The 24,227-nt window shown below is 43.6% G+C and overlaps 1 protein-coding gene across 1 annotated transcript in view; it reads right to left on the bottom strand.

Moving 5' to 3' along the window:
- SZT2 (SZT2 subunit of KICSTOR complex) overlaps positions 1–24,227 on the bottom strand; it is a 111,537-nt gene that overhangs the window by 55,066 nt on the left and 32,244 nt on the right. The window contains 10 exon segments of the mRNA XM_061557827.1: positions 5,893–5,971; positions 6,858–7,022; positions 9,954–10,072; positions 11,742–11,874; positions 12,933–13,086; positions 16,662–16,764; positions 19,251–19,403; positions 20,168–20,297; positions 21,446–21,626; positions 22,733–22,877. Of these exon segments, the coding sequence (XP_061413811.1) occupies positions 5,893–5,971; positions 6,858–7,022; positions 9,954–10,072; positions 11,742–11,874; positions 12,933–13,086; positions 16,662–16,764; positions 19,251–19,403; positions 20,168–20,297; positions 21,446–21,626; positions 22,733–22,877 (1,362 nt within the window).

Below are 24,227 nucleotides of genomic sequence, written 5' to 3'. Positions count from 1 at the left end.
CATTGGGGCAAGTGCTGTTAGCAAGTACGGACCACGGTGGGGTGGGTGGCCATTACCACACCCAGCTGCCTTTGTCTCCACCGTGCTGCTGTTTACACACCGCATATGTAAGGCTGAGTAGACCTAGGGGAGGCCTAGAACTGGTTCAAATATTTGCCGTGAGCGGGAATCGAAACCGGATCGCCAGGTTCGTAGCGCAGCGTGTGCGAACTGTTACACTACCGCTCCCCACGCACACCACTGCACACACTCTGCCTCGTACAAACACATGCTCACAGATTTATGTCAATGAGAGCAGACAGCCGCCACACATACGCATTTGTGCCATCATTAATCTCCACACACACGGAGGGGAGGAGCGCATTTAAGCTGGTTATGATGGATCGGATATTTTAACGCAATGCATGCGATACACAACGCAGTAACGCAAGCATTGTTGGGCTCGCTTCTCCCACTGCACTCATGCAGAATTGTCAAAAGGCATGCTTTAGTTTCAGTAGTGTCCACCACAAAACACTGAGAATTATATCAACATTTTCCTCGGGATCTTTGAGTCGTGGGCATTTGCAATGCGGCTCACTGTTTTTCTCTTTAGGTCCCTGGTAGGTACGTTCGTGTGTACAATTTATAAATCTCTCAATATACCACAGCCAGATTAAATAAGGTTACCAATTATTGAGAGGCAATGGATTTCCGTGGGCACCGATGTGCTTAAATAAAAGATGTCATTGACGAAATAATGCATGTCAATGGACTCTTTACTGGTTAAATAAAGGAATCTCATTTATGAGGATGCATTTTTTGAATTCTCACCTGGTTAAATTAAGGATGGCAATTACAGTGAAATTTATTGCAATGAGTTCGAGTTCATGGGCTCCCATATAGATATTTAAAGAATGTCAGTCATGAAACATGGATAATATGGCCTCTCAAAGGGCTAAATAAAATGCAATGTAGAATACGGATAAATAGAGAACGATATTAATACTACTGCCATTACCACCACACCCAGCGTTGTTACCATTAGAAACAAGTTGTCCGTGTGAGGTCAACAGAATATGCTTCATCAACAGTGATTGTAGTAGGGATCAACTGGAACCCGCCACGGGAATATGGAACCTCTGCCAGCTCCCGACTGCCAACCTCCGATCACAGCACGGATGGCTACACACGGTGGGAAAAAAGTTGAACATACATACAAAGAGAAGCATGTCGCTCAAAGCACTCTAAAGCAGGGAGACATTTTGACACGAGTATTAATAAGGATAATGCCGCTGTCTCAGGGGTTAAAATCAGAGGGGGTTTGAAACTTCTAAGCCAGGCTTTGCCTTCCTGCCCTCAGCGCCTTAATTTAACTGGACGCGATATTAATTTTGCTGCGTTCATTCATAACACGGCACTCCATCATTACCAATCAATATCACTAAAAGCCTCTCTGTGCGTGTGCATGCATATGCGTACGAGTATGAGCGAGGGTGAATGGATGTGTGTGTATGCGTGTGTCGGTGAATGGGAAAGTATTTCAGCGAGTGGTAGAGCATGCATGTGTGTGAGAGTGTGTGCGTGTGCGCACCTCAAGATGCATCTAGCCTGGCACAAGCACTGCAGTGATGTCACCACTAATTAGTGACAAATGGCAGTTGTTTTTGTATGTGTGTGTTTCTTTGTATGAGAGTACGTGATCAATAACAGTACTCGCCCCGACAGCCTGTTAAGGGGGGATCTTTGTCTTTGTACCAGAGTGAATAGGAAAGCGTGTATGTGTATATGTACGAATGCATGGGAAGATGTCTGTGTGTCTAAGGGAATGGAAGAATGTGACTGGGAGAGAGTTTGTGTGTATGTATGAGCGAATAGGATAATGTACGAATGGGAGTGTGTCGGAGTGAAAGGGAGAGTGTATGAGTGAAAGGGAGTGTACAATTGTGAGTGAATTGGAGAGTGTGCGGGTGAATGAAGGAGCGTGTGTGGGTGAATGAAAAAGTGTGTTTGTGTGTGCATGAGAGTGCATTTCGATATCTGTGGATTTACGTATCTGTGTGCATGTGTTCGTGTGCATCATCTGATTTATGTATTCTGTGTTTCCTGTCAAATGCTGTTTGAATGACACACCACTATACCCTCTCTCCTCTCCTTTCTCTACCCTATTATAGCTCTCCCCTCTTCAATCCTTCCAGTCCCGTACTCGCCCTCTCTCTCTCTATGATATATCTATCTCATCTCCCACGCTCTCCAACTGTCTTTCCATAAACCCTTATACTGTTACTATTGCTCCTGATGGTGGTGGTGGTGATGCGAATGATGGCAATGATGATTCTGCCACTGCCTCTGCTGAAAATGCTAAATATTTTTGCTGTAATAATTATCAAAGATACATGGCTGTCTTCAGATACCTAGGATAGCATAAAAATCATTGGTACAATTTAAGATTTTCCACCACTTCACATCAAAATGGCTTTGTCAGCGTTACCGACAGCCATTGGGTCAGTAACTCCATCAGCCTGCGACATGGCACCACCGAGGTCCATAATTCAGCCAGCAGTAATTACAAGCAGTTCTCAAGTGCAGAGAGTGAATGCTCTCAGCCCGATCACCAACCAATGTGCAGAAAAAAGTGAAATTTGTGTTTTATTGCAGACATTAAGCAAATTAAAGCAGAGGACTAAAATGCTCAGCTCGATGTCCGTGCAACGAACGCTTCTACGGCACAGCTCGTGACATCGGTATGAAAGGCAATTGAAGGGACTCGAGTGGTTCAGTAGCATCTTCGGGAAGATGTTAGCATTCTGTGAGAGTTCCGAGTGGAAATGTATTTCACCACGTAACAACAACATAGGAACAATTAGGAGAAAAAAATATATAAAAACGATGAAAAAAAAGTTACGAAAAAAACAGCAAGCAGCAGTCGGGAGGAAATTAGAACAGACCACCAGGGTAATGCAGTTTAGGGGCCAATACTCATAGGAGAAATGGTGTGTCCTCGGTCTTAATTTTATCTATTAGCGCAAGGTAGTGTAATGAGTTGTAATTGAGACTAGGCTCCAAGAGGCTATAATCCCAATCTTCAATTATAACTCAAGTCTTGGCAAAGATAAAGATCCTCAAATCTAGTTTCGATGATGGGTCTGAAATCCTGAAACCCAGTCTTCTAGAACTGAACCTCAATGAAGACTGTGATTTTAAAATCTGGTGTGAATTAATACTCAAAATGCTGCAACCCAGCGTCCTGTGCAGGCAAGTCTCGGTCTAATAAAGGGTTAAATGTTTGGTGAGCGATGGAAGAGTGGCAGGATGAGGAGGCTGGGGTAACATTGTTGGTCACGTCGAATGCCGCTTGATTCGCTGTAACAAACCCACCCCAAACCTGCAACGTCTCAGCGGTCGAAATAAAAAAATAAAAAGAGAAAAATCGATTGACAAAGCATCAATTTCCAAGCAGGAGGCACTCTGCTAAGTTTAGATTTACGGACCTCTCTGCACACAGAAATAAATAATTCCTTAATCATGTTAAAGATTTTTTTCAGAGAGACCAAAATAAAGATTTGCTTTTCCTTAAAAAAAATTGCAAATTAAGCACAAATGTTATTTTGATTTTTATAAATGGATAATGAAATAACTGTAAAAATAAAGACCTACTCTTTCCAAAAAATAAATGTAACGCGTGATGATAATGGTCTTCTGTTTGCTACAACATGGACATGCCCTTCAAGCATCACCCTCAGTCTCATTACTAGAACTGTGGCGGCTTTTGGTCTTGTTACACAGTCGACATCGCCTTCAAGGAGCACTCTTACATTCCCACCACTAGGATTTAGTTATACTGGTAGGAACCTCCTGGTTACACCAGCCCACAGGGGATTATTGTGTCCGTCCATCCTGCATCCAAAAATGGGAGGGGTGGGGCTGGGTGGAGAGGGGAGGGTGGGGAGGGGCTGGGTGGGGAGGGGAGGGTGGGGAGGGGCGTGGGAGGGGCTGGTCACCCCGTGGTGCCCTTATAAAACTCAACGTTTAACCTACTCACGACGGCTTGTGCCCGCCCTCACAGGTCGGCCATATTTGTGGAATACACCACGCCGCCGTTGACCCTGGCCATTGACCGAGCAACCCAACGTTCCTATCAGCTCCCTTTCTTGCACAGTCAACAGGTATTTTAAGGACCATGTTTATAGCACCCCCCACATGGCTATGTCTTCCCTTCAGTCACTGGCCTCCGTCTCATTCCAATGTAACCAAAGCACCTCCGTCCTGTGCAGATACCCCAAGCATTCCTATGGCAGGGGCCCAGTCCATCCATAGGATGACCACTGTTGAATTCCTATAAATGAGGCCGTTGTTTATCAACATTGACTCAGGTATGTATGGGGAGCTTTGTGGACACACATTATTAATTATATAATAGAAATAATATATAATACAAAATAATATTAAGGTTTTTTTAATGTATCACTTTAAGCCAATTACCAATTTTCATTTTTGTTTGAAAACATGCTGTTAAATTGATAATAAAAAAAGTGGTTTGGAAAATGAAGAGGATCGTTTAAATAAATCCTTAAAAACGTATCCTATTCATGAGGAAAAGCAGACGACAGACGCTGATAATGTCAGAAAACAACAGGACGCTGACTGGCACTGTGACACAAGTGGAAAAGCAGCATCATAAGATCTGGTGCCTGGAGAAAATTACGTTAAAGTCAGGAAAGATCATTATTGATCCCGCCACAAATAGACAAAATAGTATCCACAAGCAGGAAAAAATGTTTAATATGTCCTTGACATTTTTTTATGTCTTTAAGTGACGGTAAATGAGAAGGAAACGTTTCATGCGTCAAACTCAATACAATTAGAAACACCTCTGAGCAGGAAGCTACAGTGAAAAAAAGCTTTAAAGATAACAAGGAAATCACAGAACACCAACCACCATGGTTTGTAAAGAAGAAGCAATTCCATTTAAAAAAAAAACAGTAAGATGCTGAACTTACCGAAACAAAAAGTAGGGATTTTAATTGATTTATTATATTATTTTGAGCTTTTCTCTTGGACTTTTGAATGGAAAGCCATTGCGGAGCATACAAGAAAGGAACTTGATCATTGAGACTGGCCTTCTTGAGAAAATATTGAGCCCTCACATCGATAAAGCCTTAAATACACTACAAAGGACGGATGGTCTTGGGCCGCCGCTGTTGATACAGCACCAATCAGCAGAGCACGATGATGGACGTGGTCAGTTTGTGTGGGGGCGCGATCATTAACCGCAAGTTAACTAGTGCAACGTTCATGCAATAACGTTGCACACAGCAATGCTACCAGAATGCTACACGAGAAAAAGAAAGATGCATGCGAGTATGCAAACTCACAGCAACTTTGCTCAAAGTGTTTTTTTTTTATTGTTACACATAAGACGGCGCCGCGATTGGCCAGATTGAATTACATGGATTGTCATGTGGCAGCATGAGGGTAAATATTAAACATGGGGGTTTTTTGTCACGCATGAATCCAGAGATGTTGAATAAAACGGAAAAAATAATTTGTCCTGGTTATTTTATTCGTACGTTCTTATTTGCGTGTTCCTCGCGCAAATAAAAGTCTCCTTTTTTTTTTTACTCATAGGCCAAACCAGATGCATTTCCTTGAGACTAAGTTGAGCCCCTTGGGCTGGGCATCCATGCATTTCCTGCTTTAACCAATGAATAATTAAAACACGTGGATCGTGGTTGACCCCAATGGCTCAGTAATGTATAAATACATTGCTAAACCGAAGCAAGTTGCAGTGCTTAACATGGCACGCTGTGCAACATTTTAAACGCAACAAAGTGAAATGTAACACGGTTTTCAATTTGGTTTTATATTGGCTTTATGTTACTCAAGACTGAGTGAGGCTCAGTGGTTCCTTACCTTTTCCTCCTGTTCCCAGACCGCCAGGCTTGTTGTACAGGTAAATTTCTCCCTTTGAATATCTCTTGTCAGGGCAATGCTGGAGTAGAAACACATCATTCACAAGCCAGAATCAACAAACCTCACCCTTCCCTGAGTTTGAGCCCTGATGCAGGTCTGTCTCTCACTTTCTCCGTCTCCCTCTGGGGGCTCATAATAGTCACGTGACACACAAACCTAGCAATTTAGGAATTTATGGGTTCAGGCCCAGGAGCTGAGTATCTTTCTGTCAGTCTCTCTCAAAGTGTGGCTTGTGTGGTGTTAAAAATATTAACCAGAGAGTGTGTCCCCTCTTTCCCAGTCAGGAGGTTAGGCTCATATTGGCCATGTTAGCCAGCAAACTCGAAGATCTAGGGTTCAATCCTCCTTATGTCTGGGTGTCTGTCTCTTTCAAAAGTGTACCTCTGCTAGGCTAGTGGAGGAAATCACATTTTCACAGCAGGCTCCAGACGCTCCAAGACAACCACTGTTTTAAGACGTTGAACAAAGTGGTACTATTTTTCCCCAACCCTGGAGGGTTGATAATGGTGATAGGCCAATTCGACCCCAGAGCAGCCTTTGAACTTATAATCTACTAATTGTGAGTCGAGAACTATGAATTCCAGGTAGCTATATTATTATTATTATTTGTTGTATTTTACTTAACAATTGAACTTGTACCATGAATTCTTTTCGTCCTTTAACCAGACCAGTCAGTGCCCGTGAGATTCATTATCTGCTTGCATCGATTCATTGTACATTATAGAACCATTCGGGGGTGATGAAGGGAAAACAGAGGAAGTTGAAGGGAGCTATGGGGAGGTGAAGAGGCACAGGGAGGGGGAGACACGCGGAGTTACACGACATGGAGAAAAAAACAGGGATGCACTCTCCAAAGGTTTCCTTCCCCCCCGCCAACCCACCCTGAACTGCCACCAGCCCCTGACCTGGAAGTGGTTTTCAGGATCGGTGTCGATGTACTTGGGCGAGAGGAGGAAGGTGTGCAGGTTCTGGCGGAGGTAGTGCAGGACGGCCGGGAAGCGCGGGCCCCACATTGGCGGCATCAACACCAGCACGGTTTCCGACGGTGCCTGCCCATGTGGCTGGAGGAACTACGCACGAGGGAAAGTGAGAGCAGGTATACAATGAAGGTGCGGGGGGAAGTGAGGGAGAGGTGAAGCAAGGAGAGGGAAAGGGAGGGGAAAGTGAAGAGATGTGAGGGATGGTGAGCAGAGGTGACGGGAAATGATGGGAGGTGAAAGAAGGAGGGTGGTGACGAGAGGTATAGAGAAACAAGAGTCAAGGAAGCAGCGGGGGGGAGTGAAGAGGAAGAAGAGGTACATCGACATGAAGGAAGCTGATGAGAAGTGAGCAGATGTGACAGGAGTTAGTGGGAGATGAAGTGAAGGGATGCGAGGAGGAGGCAAGTCGCATGGGGAGGCAATGAGACGCTGATGATGCAGAGGAAGAAAATAAACGAAACGGGGGAACAAGAGGTGAAGAATGCAAAGGGAAGCAAACAGAGGCAGGCGAAGGTGGTGGGAATGGAGAGGCGGTGAGAGGAAGTAAAGGGAGGTGATTGGAGGTGGGGGAGAGCTGAAAGGTGAGGTCTTGCGAGTTTAAGGGAGGTGATGGGTGGGAAATCGAGGTAAAAGAAGATAAGGGAGAGAAAGGGAGGAGGAGCAACAGGATAAGAAAAGAGGGATACATGGGAAGGCAGCGATTGTGAGTGAAATCCTAAATGTATATGATGTTGGCTATTATTTTGTACAGTTAATGGGGAAAGGGCCGAGATATCAGCACCTCCGATTAGCACAGTTGGCTACGTATGGTGCGCAAGAAGTTCAACATACACACAGACCAAGCTCATAATAACCTGGTAGAATTGTGGACTGCTGGAACTGGATTCGAACCCAGGAACTAGGCATAGGCTGCCACAGTAGCTGAAAAGGCAATTGTGAACTCCTTGCGAGAGACAGCCAATGGCAGGGCTCAAACCCAAGACACGGTGGTACTGGCATTGTGTGTCCGACACAGCCATTATGGGCCCCTAGAGCCTACAACCACATCTTTTTTTTAATCACCAAACAGACTCCACTGCAGCGAGGTCTCATCCATATATTTATCACCTCTTAACGCTCCATTTCCTACCATCCATTTTTCTTGTTTAACCCTTTGCATAGGATTGGATGGGTTTGCAAAGGAATGTTGAGTCCTTAAGCATAGCATTTAATAAGTGCGCAATAGTGCAAATTTCTTCAAGTGTGTAAAATATCTCCCTGTTAAGATGTGTATTGGGAAGTGTTCACATCTCTATTAGCAGCCCTGAGCCAGTGAAGGAAATTCCACATTTCTGTGGCAGAGTCCAGTCTATAGGACGACCATAATGGCCGCCACCGTGTCAAGAGGCACACTTAGCAGTGAGCAATGAACTTTGAATCCCTGGGTTCGAATCCTCGGTCTGGGTGTCTTTCACTTGACCATCACCACCACCACAATCCAACAACCACCATTAATATCGCCACCACCCTCCACAACGAATAACACCTTAAAAGTCTTAAGCACACTATAATGACGACGATGAAAACCCCATTCCCATCATCAATCTTAGAACATATCCAGTAGACACACACACACACGTACATTTAAACAAAACATTATTTCATTATTTTAAAATGCAACCAGTCAGACAACCCTTTTGCAATGTGCGTTTTATAATTCATCAGTCCCGCCAACTCTAATTAAGGCCACAGAGAAATAGCCGTGCTCGCCAATTAATAAATGATGCCTGTGGTTTGACGCGCAATCCTATTCATGCCCCTTGCAATTGGGTTTTTTAAAGTGAACATTTGTTATTTAATTAAAACAACTCTTTTTCCAAGATATTATTTTCATTACATGTGCTGGTAACACCAGGTTTAATGGCGAAAAGCCAAGTTTGCTTCAATAGTCTTTTGCCGAAGCCATGCATAAACGCAGTAAAAGAGATGAAATACCGAGAAACCCACACAGACATATATAAACACACAAACTGTATCTTCTTGGTTCTTTCGGTAAAGTCACGTAGAAGGGAAGCAATAAAATAATACAAATAAAACATAATAAAATAAAATAATTCTCACGACGTTTCGGCCACAACGCAAGCAGCCGGCTGCTTGCGTTGTGGCCAAAACGTCCCTTCTACGTGACTTTACCGAAAGAACCAAGAAGATGGATCCCTGCAGTCACGAAAGCTTTAAATCGAAACACAAACTGTATATATATACACACACACACATAGATCTACATATATACATACCGTACACAAAGACAAAATATATTAATTATGATCCTCTATATCCTTTCACAGACTGTTGAGGAAAGTGCTGCTAGTGACTACCTACGGAGGCCAGCACAGCGCACGAGAAAGCGGTGTGACCGGTAAAATGGACTGCCCACCTTTGGTCGGCCGAGTGCCGATATTTAACTACAGCCCTAGGAATTAATTTAAGACTAAGTTTGAGATCACAATCAGCTAAGTTTCTTACGCATATTTTTAATGGACCATTCCATCTCGCAGGACACAGCTCTCATTAGGGCGAGCGAGTAAGTTGAGAGATTCTGGCTGCCCATGATAGGGACTCATTAGCAGGACACCACCAGCCTCGTATCGAAACTGTTACGCAACATATAATGGCCTATTCTCTCAGTAGGCATTACACTTTATCAGGACTCATCAGAACAACATGGCTAGCCTCTGAAGTCATTAAACATATTTAAAGCCGTTTAATTCTCATTTCATATTGCTAGGGCTCATTAAGACATAACCCTCTAGTTTCATAGGACATGGGATCATCAGTAGGACATGAGGAACTGCTTCCCCTATGGATGAGAATCATCAATAAGCCAATGCCCTGTATTCGGTTCTCATCGGCCGGACATGGCTCACGAACCCACCAGGTTTGGGACTCATCAGTTAGACATGGACCTGCCCTCTGTCTTTACAGCTCCTAAGCGGGACGGGACCCTTTGCACCGCCGCACTTGGGGGCTCATCAACAGCACCTGCACGTCGGCGGGCGTGAGCATGCAGTTGCGCACGAGCATCACGGTGATGACATCAAGTGTCGCCTCGTGGAGACGGCGCAGCAGAGCTTTGAGCAGCTCACCTGTCACCTCCACTCCTACACACACAGACATAGGACACACACGGATACACACACGCAGAAACACACGCAGACGTAGAAAAAAAACAAAGATCCCCATATAGCCTTAACAGACTGTTGGGGCAAGTGCTGTTAGCGAGCACCTATGTAAGCCGGCATGGCACACGAGGGAGAGGGTGGCCAACACCACGCCCGGCCGCCTTTGTCTCCTTAGTGGCGATGTTTACACATCGCACCAGGTACTCATTTGAGGCCGAGTCGACCTAGGGGAAGCCCAGGACCGGTTCATATAATCGTCACTGGTGTTGGCTGTGAGTGGGAATCGAACCCAGGTCCCCAGGTTCGTAGCACAGCGCACTAGCCGCTACACTACCACCTCCCCACGACATAGACACACACAGATACAGACACACACACACGCAGCCATAGACACACAGATACACACACACACGCAGCCATAGACACACAGATACACACACACACGCAGCCATAGACACACAGATACACACACACACACGCAGACAGAGAAAGGCACATAGAGATAAATGCACATGCATGGTACAGCAGAGCCTTTCGAAGCTGCCCTGTCACCTCTAATCCAACAAATATAGGGAGATAAATACACAGAGGTCTTGTAAAATCACACAAACATAGATATGGCTCACAAATAAGAAATGTTACTTTTTGGAAAGTTGAGTAGTGGTAATCCAAGTGGTAAACTGGCCCCCACGGTGGCTCTTTACTCTGCCTACTGGCCATGACGAAGTATTGCAGTGAATATCTGGCAACCGATAAGTCGGTGATGTATGGTTTGGTATACAGTACTGCGGGTACATGTGCAGCCCTTTAGTCCATCCGCTGCTGGATTAGGGCCTCCCTACGCTGCGAGGGATAGTGTGGAGAGTTTGAGGGACATGTCACCATGCTGGTCAGTGCAGGTTGATGAATGCTGGCACTGGCAAAAGGGCTGAACACGGACAGATGTGTCACGGGTCGACAGGCAATGTAACAGAGTTCGAGAAAGATGTCATAAATAAAGAGATCGCAGACTAACGAAAAAAAAAGAGTACAGACCTGACAATACAAAAAGAGAGTACAAGAGAGGACACAAAACGATACAACATAAATACACGAGGGCATGTAATGATGTAAAAAGCAATACATACAAGGCAAAATATACAGAAGCTATGAGAAAACACAAAATACAGTACCGTATAACATGTACCGACCAGTTTGGTGAAGTATGGTCAAACAACTTCCACATCTGACACGACATAGCAAGTCTTTTATTCAGCAGTGGATTGACAAAGGGTTGTAAATTATAAGTATGATTATACAAATGTATCCTGGGTTCAATTGCCAGGTTTAACTGCCTCTCTCAAGTCTCTCACAATGGCCAGATCGGGTTCATAATGGCATTAAGGATACTGTGCCAGCACTACTGAGATATTGGGTCCGCGCCTTACGCGCCTTACGTTGGGTGTCGCTAACCACCGCTGACTTCGTATGTATATAGAACTTCTTTCGTACCATACGTTGCCAGCCATGCTAATGGGAGTCCCTCAAGAGCTGAGTTAGGCATTTCTTTCAAAATAATCATAATGGCTGTTCAGGTTCAATACGGTCAAGTCAGAGACAATGAACCAACAAGCCATGGATATGGCCATGTCGGTGGGACAGCGCCTACCGGCCGGTACAACACCGTGCACGTTGAGGCGGATGTTCTTCTCCGAGTGACCGACGGCACGGGCGGAGGATTCTGCCGTCCGTGAGCTCACGGATTCTATGGACACCTGCCTGTCCCACCACCCACGCGGCGTCTGGGTGACAAAAAGAGAAGAGTCCCAATCAAAACAAATCCTGAAAAACAGATTCCTATAGCGGAGCCTCAATCAAAACATTGATCCTGAAATGTGGTCATAATTGAGATTCATCTTCTTGATTCTTTCGGTAAAGTCACGTAGAATAGAAATAATAAAATAATAAAAATAAAACATTTTATTATTTCCATTCTACGTGACTTTACCGAAAGAACCAAGAAGATGAATCCCTGCAGTCACGAAAGCTTTAAATCGAAACATAATTGAGATTGTTATCTTCAAAAACCATTCTGCGCGAGTCTCATCCAAGACTCCCGAAGCCGAAACCCTGTCTCCTGTTCATTCATCATGCATAGTCAGCGAAGGACCGTAGCACCAAGCGTGTGACCGCTTGTGACAGCAGTGGGATAAACCACTCTTGCCGGTGACGAGTGATTTGTTTGATCCACATCTCACGGGGGCGACCACGGGGGCGGCGCCATTTCTTTGAGGGTCGCAAGCCACTTCGAATAAAACCGAGCCCAAGTCAAAACTCAAGACTATTTTTGTTTGTTTATCCAGTAAAGCCTCAATGAGAATCATGACTTTTTTTCAGGTGGGTTCTGCCAAGTTTTGGCAGCGAGGGAACAATGACTGCTATGTATATCCAAATTGAGTAATTTGCGGGTACCTTTTTTAATTTGGCAAACTTGGACCGCGACGGCGCTGGCACATAATGGCCTACTCTTGCAAATAACGTCACAGGATATTTAACGTCCACCGTGAAGTACACGGCGTTTATTTTTACAGTTCATATTCACGCAGTATTAAAATCAGGGAGTTGCTACTGAATTCGAATCGTGAACCTTTGCAACAAGTGGCCAATGCGCTAGGCCATGTCACCGCCCTTGTATTGAAACCTGGTCTCAATAAATTACAATCCCCAAACCTGGGCCCCTGGAACCAAGTCTCAATTAAGACGGATTCTGAAAACCAGCATGCTGGTTTCAAGTCTCAATCAAAACGGATTTTAAAGCCTGATCTCCTGGAGCCGAGTCTCTACTGGGGCCAGGGCTCACCACGGGCTCATCTGTTGTGGCTGTAGGCTCCTGGCTGCGTGTGAGAGACATGAAGGGGGACGCTATGACGGGGGATTGAAGCGATGCTGCCGATGGAATCCCCTCCTTGTTGGAATCAAAGGAAGTTCTGGTGGCAGCGGACTCCTCGATAAGCCTGTGGCAAGACACAAATGAACAATATACTCACACACACACATGCACACGCCATTAAACATGCAAGTGCACACACATACACACACAATTCCTAATTCGATAGCAAGAGTGGTAAGTGGTATCTAAACTGGTTCTGGGCCATCCCTTAAATTAATCCCTGGAGATGTGTCAATGCATACTAATAGAACTCAATTTAAATATAGATACATATGTATGGTTACAAAGACAACGCAAAGGTACGCAAATAAAAGAAAATATTAACTTTCTGATGCTGCTGCACATTACAATTATGATATAATGCTGCTACTAAAACGTATTCCTAAGTGCTAAGTTAGTTTTCCCTTTTTAGATTTGAACACTTTAATCATACAGCACTGTCAAACCAGCATTAATATAGCTCATAAATTGAGAGCAAGCATATCCCTTCAATGACTTTAAAACCTATCATCTTTTGGCTTCGCAAAAAACAGTTGTACTTGAAAAAATTCAAGGTCTTCCGTGGGTAAATAAGGAATTATTATCATTATTAATGTTGCCATTCTTATGATTAAGGTCACTTTGGTTTAACAGGACTTCATTTCCCTAATGGAGTAAGGGAAATGATGTCATCGTGTCAGAAATGGAACACACCCCCCCCCACCTCCCCACCCACCCCAACCATAGTCCATTATAAAAATTGTGTCGTTGTTCAATATGAAACGTGCACTGGCAAGTCTGTCTAATCCTGTATGTAGTCCAATTTGTAATATTGCAGCTCACACGCACACTCGTACACTCATACACTCAAACACAAAAATCCCCCCACTCCTCTACCAAAGCCTTAACCGACTGTGGGGAGGGCGGGGGCGCAAGTGCTGTTAAGCGAGCACCTATTAAGGCCGGCATGATACACGAGGGGTGGGTGGCCAGGATCATGCCCGGCTGCCTGTCTCCCCAATGTTGATGTTTTTTTTCAAATCACACCAGGTACTCATTTAAGGTTGAGACAACCTAGGGGAGGCCCATAACCAGCTAAGATAGACCTCACTAATGTTGGCTGCAGGCAAGAATCGAACTCGGGTCACCGAGCTCGCAAGACAATGCACTAACCACGACACTACTCTCCTCCACATAGAAATACACACGCACACATAAACAAAAGATCACCCATACAGCAATAAAAACTGTCGGAGCAAGTGCTCTTAAAAACACACACCCATTCAGGTTTGCATAGCACGCAAGGGAGGAATGTGGCCAGTACCACACCTGATACACATTTAGAGCCAAGTCAACGTGTGGGAGAGACCTCGGACCACTTGAAATATCACTTAACAATTACGTTATTCATAAACATGTGAACTCGGGGAGCTGGAATCACAGCGTAGACACATACGCACACGAACATGCCCGCAACACGACATGTACACGCATACGAGTACATAAGCACATGTGCACGCATAAGTAAAGATACATTGTTAGCATGTTACTAAGAACAATGGGTCCTTAAATAGTTAAATAAATAATATTTGCCGTAATTGTATCTCAAAGACTTTCACTTTGTTAAAGGGTTAATTGCAATGAACAACAAAACAAGAAAAACCCAAAGATTAGTTAAGGAAGGAAAAGCGTTGATTTTCTTGGCCAAATTGGCCCTGTTAAATGTTTTATGGGATTAGGTGAATAGATTTTATTGGAAAAGGCTTTGAGTTAATGGCAGGTATGAAACAGGCATAAGTGCACAGAGGAGCATGCACACGCAAACACGCACAGACAAGTATTCAAATAGCATATATACAGTAGATGTATACACAGATCTGCACAGCATATATAGAAAGATCTGCCGTATATAGCCTGAATAGACTGTTGGGGCAAGTGCTGGTAGCGAGCACCTATGAAGGCCCGGCACGGCACATTACTTTGTGGCCAACACCACGCCCGGCCGCCTTTGTCTCCCCAGTGTTGATGTTTCCACATCGCACCAGGTACTCATTTGAGGCTGAGTCGATCTAGGGGAGGCCCAGGACTAGTTCAGATAATCGTCACTGGTGTTGGCCGTGAGCAGGAATCAAACTCGGGTCACCGGGTTCGTAACGCAATGCGCTAACCACGCCACTTCCACTCCACACAGTCACACACAATCGGATGCATAGATGAAAGAGAAAGTATCCCCGATCTAAACCTAAGAGACAACGATTACTTACGAGGGTAACGAGGGTAACGAGGGTAAGTAAATCACGTGTGATGTGACGGGCAACATGCCAGACCAGTGGGTCGGCAACCAAAATAACAAATAGAGCCATTTCATTTTCATTCGGAAAACTCAACATTTCAAGAGTTGCAATGCATGTGAATACGAGACGTGGTCCTTAATAGATAACGTCATGAAGCATTCCTTAAAGAGCCACATGCAGCTCTGGAGCCGTAGGTTGCCGACCCTTGTGCTAGACTGTCTACCCAGAGCTGATATATATATTCAAATACCATCCCATCCCAACACACACGTTTAAACTAAAACACATGCATAAACACAACATGGCGAGTAAACTGAAGCTTGGCTTAAAATATAAGACATGCCGATGCTTATACCTCATGGCCTGAAGAAAAACATTGTAATATTTTAAGCAAACCTACTCATGTTTGTATCTGGATATTTTTGTGGGTGCTAAATTCAAATACGATGACACTGTTTTTTTTCTACAATTTCTAGTACTTTTATGATGAGTGATATTAAAAGCCGAAAGGAAGTGGCATTGTTCCCCACTGGATACTGGCAGGATTAGCATGGTTGGTTACGTGCTGTGCCCAAAAAGTCCAACATACATACACACACATACATAAGGACATGCGTTACCAAACTAAGCACTCATTTATGCAAATAAGTTCAACATACACACACACACATATACATAAGCACAAAAGCTAACTAAGCACTCATTTATGCAATTGGCTCGACATGAAAGAGTCTTACGAATGATTATAATTGTTACACACACACACTTAATAACCTCAGTAATTTGATGCTGATGATTGAGGTGATGCGACTGCTGCTTATGAGAAAGATGATGAAGCCGATGCCACAGATGACAAGGGTGTATGTGATGCTGCTGAATATGATGAGAATAATGAAGCTCATAATTAATTATCAGAATGATTCCGTAGATGCTGCTGATTATAATTAAAATTATTATTATGAAACTGATGTTAATCCTGCTTCTGGTGATGATTATGCGACCGCTGTTAATGATTATGACAGCAAAGAACATAAAACTCACCTTCGTTAATAACACTATGGCTTTGAAAGTAAAAGTATATCATAGGTGGCATTTCGGAAAATGACCGTCTTTATTGCTAATGAAGGCTCTGAAGAAGGGTCATTGCCAAACACGATGTCTTTTATTTACTTTTCCTATTAAGGCAGTGTTTTTGACAAATGTGGCGAGTTATTTGTTACGCGTGCTTTTTTGTTATTCGGGCGTCATCGTTATTTGCGCATCATTGCCAACGCACTATCACCACGGAGTGTAGTTTTGATGACAAAAATTATGCGGATAGCGTGAATGAAGATGATGTTAACGATAATTACCCCACAAACCGCACCTGAGATAGCAGACCGCTCCTGTTGACCTCTCTTGATAAACATACATGTTCTTGCGATTCCCCACGGAGAAAGCGGCAAGTGCCGATCGCAGTGACTGCATGCCTGCAGGAAAAACAAGAGCAAGAAAAATAAATGAAATTATCTCTTGTTATATTCTTATGGTCTCCCTTCATATGCACGATGGGCTTTCAAGACATTCGAGTTTCCTCCTTCACACTTCAATAAAATCACTCAAATTAACTCCTTTAAGAGGCGAGAACTCACAAAGGTTGTTTATCTCTCACAATTGACATCCTCTATTTAATCAGGTAAGGACCAGCTATGGCTGCAGAGTTTGGTAGTACATGTTGTTTACGTTGTTTATTGTGAAAATTCGGTCACAGTTCCTATGATCACTGTTTTATTGCTTTTATGGCTTTATTTTGGTGATTTTCGAAAAGTTTTTGGGTTTGGCCATGTTTGTTTGTTGTAGTACAGAGTTAGACTGATGGCCTTAATCGGAGTTGTCTTGTGGTTGTTGTTGTTTGACTTGCATCCCACTGGGATTTTTGCACAGCTTTGGTGTAGTGCTTTTTCTGCAATATTTTGCTGTCTTTTCTCGGATTTTCTGTTTGCACATAGTCACTCTAAGATGTTTTCTTGTTCATGTTTTTGTTTTTTGTTTGTTGCGGTTGCACTCGATTCAAGAGCCGAATGGCTCACAGGGTTATACCTAATAAATGAACTTGGACCGATGAAGAGGATCATTATCCCTTGTGAGTGACCTGTGTAACCCGCAGGTGACAGCACTGTTGTTCGGGTGACGGCGAGAATGAGCGCAAGATAGAAACACCAGTATCCAGGGCTCAAATCCAGGACCTCAGAAATAATGGTTCAGCATCTCTGACACTGGCATTGTGGATACTGGTTGCTCTTCTATGGAGAGACTCACATGCATGTGGCATAGGAATGTGGAGTTTCCACCACTGGCTCAGGACCCCCAGAGATGAGCAGACACACTTTGACTTACGTGTGCCATGTATGTTGAGTCAATGTTAGTGTCAAAGTGTCATTGTTGCTGTCAACGCGTACCACCTTTGCTGCCAGAAAAGATCTGTCGGCGTCATCGTTAGAGTCACAGGGCCCAGGCCCCAGTGTCACAGTGGGTATGTGTCAGTGTTACAGTGTCACGTTCACAGTGCCAGTGTAACAGTATATAATATAGTGCCAGTGTTACAGTATATAATATAGTGCCAGTGTTACAGTGGGTATGTGTCAGTGTTACAGTGTCACGTTCACAGTGCCAGTGTAACAGTATATAATATAGTGCCAGTGTTACAGTATATAATATAGTGCCAGTGTCACAGTGGGTATGTGTCAGCGTTACAGTGTCACGTTCACAGTGCCAATGTAACAGTATATATAGTGCCAGTGTTACAGTGTCACGTTCACAGTGCCAATGTAACAGTATATATAGTGCCAGTGTCGGTATCAGTGCAATCGTGTCGGTATCACAATATTAGACTCATTGTGTGCCATATTTACACTCCGCATGTAAGGACACAGATTTGAGATGATTATGAAGGCTATAGGTAAATTACGATGCGTCAAAGTCATGTAGAAGGGAAATAATAAAGTATTAACACGTAGGCTTTCGCGACCAATGTTATTCATAATCAACGTTTTTGGGTTTAGATCGCGTTATTTATAAATGTGTCGTAACCCTCCACCACCCGACACGCCCAATCAGTAAAAAAGTGTCACGTTGACAAAGCAGTGAACTATTTGTCTTTTGTCAACGTGACACTTTTTTACTGATTGGCCGTGTCGGGTGGTGGAGGGTTACGACACATTTATAAGTAACGCGATCTAAACCCAAAAACGTTGATTATGAATAAAGTATTATTTTATATTTTATTATTTAAAGTAATAAAATATTATTTTATTATTTCCCTTCTACGTGACTTTACCGAAAGAACCAATAATATGAATCCCTGCAGTCACGAAAGCTTTAAATCACTAATTTTAGTGTTACAAAGTAAATTTCACAATATCAGTGTACAATGCCAGTATGACAGTGTCAGATGTCAAAAACAGGAGAACTAATTGGAGATCTTACAGCTGAAGCTCCTGGCTTCGCACTATCACGGAGACAATGAACGCTAATAAACCGCATCAGGACTTCCGATGGGCGATGAGGATATCGGATGCATAAGTGAAAATTATTTTTAAAATCCAAACTGTAACTGTGGAGGCAAAAAGAACACGATTGTCATCAGTCACCCCTTGTATTCACCTCCCAGTAGGATGACAAAAGTTAATTCCGCATCTGATGCTCTTCTTGACCATCTTCATTTAATCTATCTTTGTAAACGTGAATAGTTCCACAAGATAGAAAAAGAGTGCATCACTTTGCAGATGAGCAGGATTCGTCACTGTCACTGTCATTGTCACAATGGTACTGTTCGTGCCCATGCTGTTGTCAGCGTCAGGTAGTTTATAATGCTATTGTCAGTATCAGTGACAGGTTAATGCTATTGTCAGTATCAGTGACAGGTTAATGCTATTGTCAGTATCAGTGACAGGTTAATGCTGTCAGGATCTGTCACCTTTGCTGCCAGCCAAGCTGGGGGCCATGCGTAAGCGTGGATGTACGGGGATGATGGTGGTCCACATGATGTCACACGCAAAGTGACCAGGCATGAAGAGCATGGAGGCAGCCAGGTAGTCTTTACTCTGATAGCCGTCATCAGCTCCATAATCTAGGAAACAAAAGACACCGGAGTGAGCCAAAGAAACATTTGAAGAACATACACACATGGCCTGGCAGTTTATACCCAGACATAGGTCAACAACTGCTGTATCACTTGATACAGCTATCGTGCTGTGACGGTTCCACCTGAAGACGGAAGCTTGTGTTGCCTCCGAAACGTCGTGATTTTTATTTTATTTTACTTTTATGAATTTTAATTTTTTACCTACGTGACTTTACCGAAAAAAACTAAGAATATGAATCCTTGCAGTCACGAAAACTTCAAATCTAGAACAACTGCTAAGTCTAGAGAGACAAAGACAATCACAGAGAAAAGTAGAGTTAAAGATGGAGGAGATAAGAGAAACTAAGACGGTAAGAAGCATGGAGAAACAGAAAGACAGAGACAAAGAGAGACACAGACACACAAAGATAGAAATTTATAAAGACAAGGCGATAGAAAAAGATAGAAAGAGACCAAGTCAGACAGACATGCAGAGATAGAGACACACAGAGAGCGAGAACAATCCAGAAAGTCAAATAAATACACACACATACACACAGAAGATAAATATACAGGACAACTGGCATATTGATGGGAGGCCATTTTTGCCTGGCAGGACACTCTGCCTATTTTTCTTGCCCTCTGCCAAAACACGTTCATCACACCCTCCGGAGACCGATGGATACACTCGGAGACACTCAAAAGAGATAGACACGCACCGATACAGATTGGCACAAGTATGCACAGAGGCGTGGGTGGCAGCGAGCGACCTTCAGTGATGTAGTGTTTGTGCCGGTAGGAACTGTACGCCGACTCTGGCTTCCATATGTCCTCCTCGCTTTCGGCCACGAGCAGAGAGTTACAGCAGCGCGTGTCATGAAGGTCCTGAAGGAGAAGGCTCTGTGGAAACAGGTGAAGTGTTTAAGATAAAATTACAGCGATTACACACCGTTAAATTCTGTAAACTACATTTGTACAATTTTGGTAACAATTGCCAAGTAACCATGGAGCACGCCCCTGGTTCTGACACGCGATATATTTCTAGATAAGGCAGCTAGACGAAAGACATGACGTGATCAATGAACATGGCGGCTGCCTTGCGCAACTGCACATCAAACATGACAACGGAAGAACACAAAACAGAATTTGCATTGTAATGCTTTAAATCGGCCAGATTCCGACATGAAGGGAATGCATTTGTTAAAATCTCAATGCGACAATGCCACCGCCATGCAAACATTGCTACGATTCTTAGAGTTGTCACCCAAGCGGAACTACATTCATCGATACATTTTCATCGCATTGTTGTCAAGTACAAATGTGCAAGGTCACCACTGTGTTTAATCACTGGCAACATAGACATCTAGTGGCAAAGCTTGGGAAAACTTTTGCATATCATTGCCAGGTTTATATCCCAGCATTCCATGTTTTCTTGCCTAAAAAGTCAGTGTCAAAAGTCCACACTACTTATTGAATAAACCAACTATAAACCCAAAAGCATACAAACAATATGCATGCAGATATACACATGTACATAGACATTAATATGTATGCAAAGACAAAGATCCCGCCTATAGTCTCAGACAGACTTGTTGGGCCAATATTAACGAGCACCGATGAAAGCCAGTACAGCACACGAGGGAGTGGGGGTGGGTGGCCAACAGCACATCCGGTAACCTTTTTCTCCCCGAACTGATGTTTACACACCACACCAGGCACTGAGTTAAGGCTGAATTAACCTAAGGGAGGCCCAGGTACAGTTCAAATATTTCCAGTTATTGGTCATCAGGGGGAATCACTGGATGCACCAGGTTCATAGCACAGAGTGCTAACAATTACACAACTGCTCCCTCTTTTGTGTACACACACAGATACAAAGGTCCCCCTTATAGCCTAACAAACGTTTTGGGGAAAGTGCTGTTAGAGAGCAACTATGACAGACACACGCACACACACAGCCACATACATGTACATACACGAAAAGACTTCATGAACGCCCAATATGAAATCGCATAAACGACACAGAGGTAGAGTGAGAGGTACCTCACCTGGTTCACCACACGACAAATCTCAGCAATTTTCTTCACGACCATTAGGTGGACTGAAAGGAATTCGGGCTCATTGTCTGCCAATGACAACGATGATGAAGATGCTGATGATGCTGCTGATGATGATGACGACGACAAGGGCGAGGTATGAGCCATAGAGCCCAATGAGACGACGAGACTCCTGATGGACATAAAAATCAAGGTCAGTCGAGCAGCAGCAGTATTAGGAAGAGCAATAATAGAAGCAGCAGTAGTTGTTGCAGCAAGAGCAGCAGCAACAGCAACTACAGCCATAACATGAGTATAGTAGTAGCAGTAACAGCAATCGTAATAGCAACTGTGCATTGTCAAGTCAAGACAATTTTATTTTTGCTTTTGCTTAAACACGTGGTCGCCTTGCTGGTATAAATCTGCCACGCATCATCGCATTAATACTTAAACATAACATTTTATCCGTTGACAACATAATATATATACTATCTAGAGTTCGTTAAAATATAAACATAAAAGCAAATACTTAGTTTTTTTTTCCGGTAAAGTCACGTAGGTAAAAAATAAAATAAATGAAAACAACTAAATTAAATCACGACGTTTCGGGCGTAACACAAGCGTCCTTCTTCAGGTGGGGACAACGTAGCGAAAGCACAACCGCTTAAGTGTGTCCGAAACGTCGTGATTTAATTTAGTTGTTTTCATTTATTTTATTTTATACCTACGTGACTTTACCGAAAAAAAACCAAAGAGTATGAACCCTTGCAGTCACGAAAGCTTCAAATATAGAAATAAAAGCAAATGTTCAATAGTACTAGCAGGAGCAATAGTAGTGGTTATAGTAGCAGCAGGAGCAGAAGCAGTTGCAGGAGTGAAAGCAGCAGCAGCAGCAGTAACACAACCATCTCAACTACTCCGACTACACATTAAAACTCAAAGTGATTTCCTGCTCAAATGAACTTTGAAGGTGGTGGCGCGCATCGACTATTTACCGCTCAAAACCAGTAGCGACAATTCCTCATTCCTATGGCCAGGGGGCAAGTCTCTTTGTAGGACACACACACTGTTGACTTCCTGACAAAGCGGCACTTATTTCATCAACTCTTAATCAGCCCCCCCCCAACCAAGATTTGAACTCACAAAATTCCGATTCGGAGCCGCTCAATCGACTGTTGAGCCACCTGGCTGGTTCGATGGAGATGTTATACCATCACATAATACACGATCGGAACCACCACCTCTGTCGCAAACACTACCACCACCACAATAACATCTCTTCGTCACGGGTAAGCCGACCTGGAGTGCGTGAAGACAGTGACTCGGTCTGGCTGAACGCGCAGGATGAGCCAGAAGTCCGGCATGAGCGGTGGACGCCTCACGGGGTCCTCAGGCCCCCCTCGCCGGCCCATCTCGGTGTCACCCTCCACAATGCATTCTCGGCCTAAAATAGGAAAATAAACAAATACCGATTTAAAGCTTTCGTGACTGCAGGGATTCATCTTCTTGGTTCTTTCGGTAAAGTCACGTACAAGGGAAATAATAAAACTAAAATTAACATAATAAAATACAATTCTCACGACGTTTCGGCCACAACGCAAGCAGCCGTCCTCAGGTGAAGAACAGGGCTGTCGGAAAGACAGCGTCTGAAATTTCACAGGGCTGTCGGAAAAACAGCGTCTGAGATCACCTGAGGACGGCTGCTTGCGTTGTGGCCGAAGAACAGGGCTATCGGAAAGACAGCATCTGAAATTTCAGAGGGCTGTCGGAAAGACAGCGTCTGAAATTTCAGACGCTGTCTTTCCGACAGCCCTGTTCTTCACCTGAGGACGGCTGCTTGCGTTGTGGCCGAAACGTTGTGAGAATTGTATTTTATTATGTTTTATTTTTATTATTTTATTATTTCACTTCACCAAAAGAACCAAGAAGATAAAAAATACATTACAAGAATTCATAAATCCTAAGTTAGGAAACAGGCGCTTTCTTGTAAAAAAGAACAATTATGTCCATCGGCCTATAGGCCCTCTGAACGCTTTTGAAGCGGCATTATTTTCAGTTTCATCTGTTCAAAGTCTCAGCAGGATGTAGCCTCAAACAAATTCTGCCTGGTGTTATTGTCAAGAATACCACAAGAACACCATGGGGCGTTTGTAGTGCAGCACAGTAGCACATTACCAACGTACGTAGATACACGACTCAAAATGTGGCCCAACTCAGAGGCCAGTCTCTCCCAAGACAATTGCTACTGGCTTCCTACAAAGTGCTGCTACCCATTTAATGAGAATAGGTTTCCCTTTTTTCTGGCAACAAACAGGTGTTAAGATGTTAAAACACCAAACTGAAACCTTTAACAAGGAATCATGTCTGCATTAACCACAATACTTGTGGTCAAAATGCAAAAAAAAAAACTGATAATATATGCATTGTCTTTAAAACGGATTGGTCCACACCAGACAGCTTTCTTTAGTCTCAAAACGGTGTTACAAGGGTTTGCTTTGAACTCAGAGACTGCAAAGTTCAAAGGACTCAGACCACAAGTAGGTCTTGAGTTTAAATCCTGATCAGAGGGTCAACTCAGCTCATAAATCAACATCGTGGAGAAGCAAACTTATCATAAAATTTCTCGTCAGCAGCATTTCCATCATTTGAGGTGCTGTCAATGTAATTGTGACAGCATCTTTTAAACACTGGACATAAAGTAACTATCAAAGGGAGAGAAGAAGAAAGATCTCTAGCCAGTGAGCAGTGGACTATTTACCTGGAACATCAGCAGGATTACCACCCACCACTACTG

Source organism: Lethenteron reissneri, chromosome 24 (assembly GCF_015708825.2).
Source record: "Lethenteron reissneri isolate LAM-NWPU_2019-01 chromosome 24, ASM1570882v1, whole genome shotgun sequence".
Classification (NCBI taxonomy): Eukaryota; Metazoa; Chordata; class Hyperoartia; order Petromyzontiformes; family Petromyzontidae; genus Lethenteron; species Lethenteron reissneri.
Note: the sequence above shows the minus strand (reverse complement) of the source record. Positions and strands in the feature narration are given on the sequence as shown.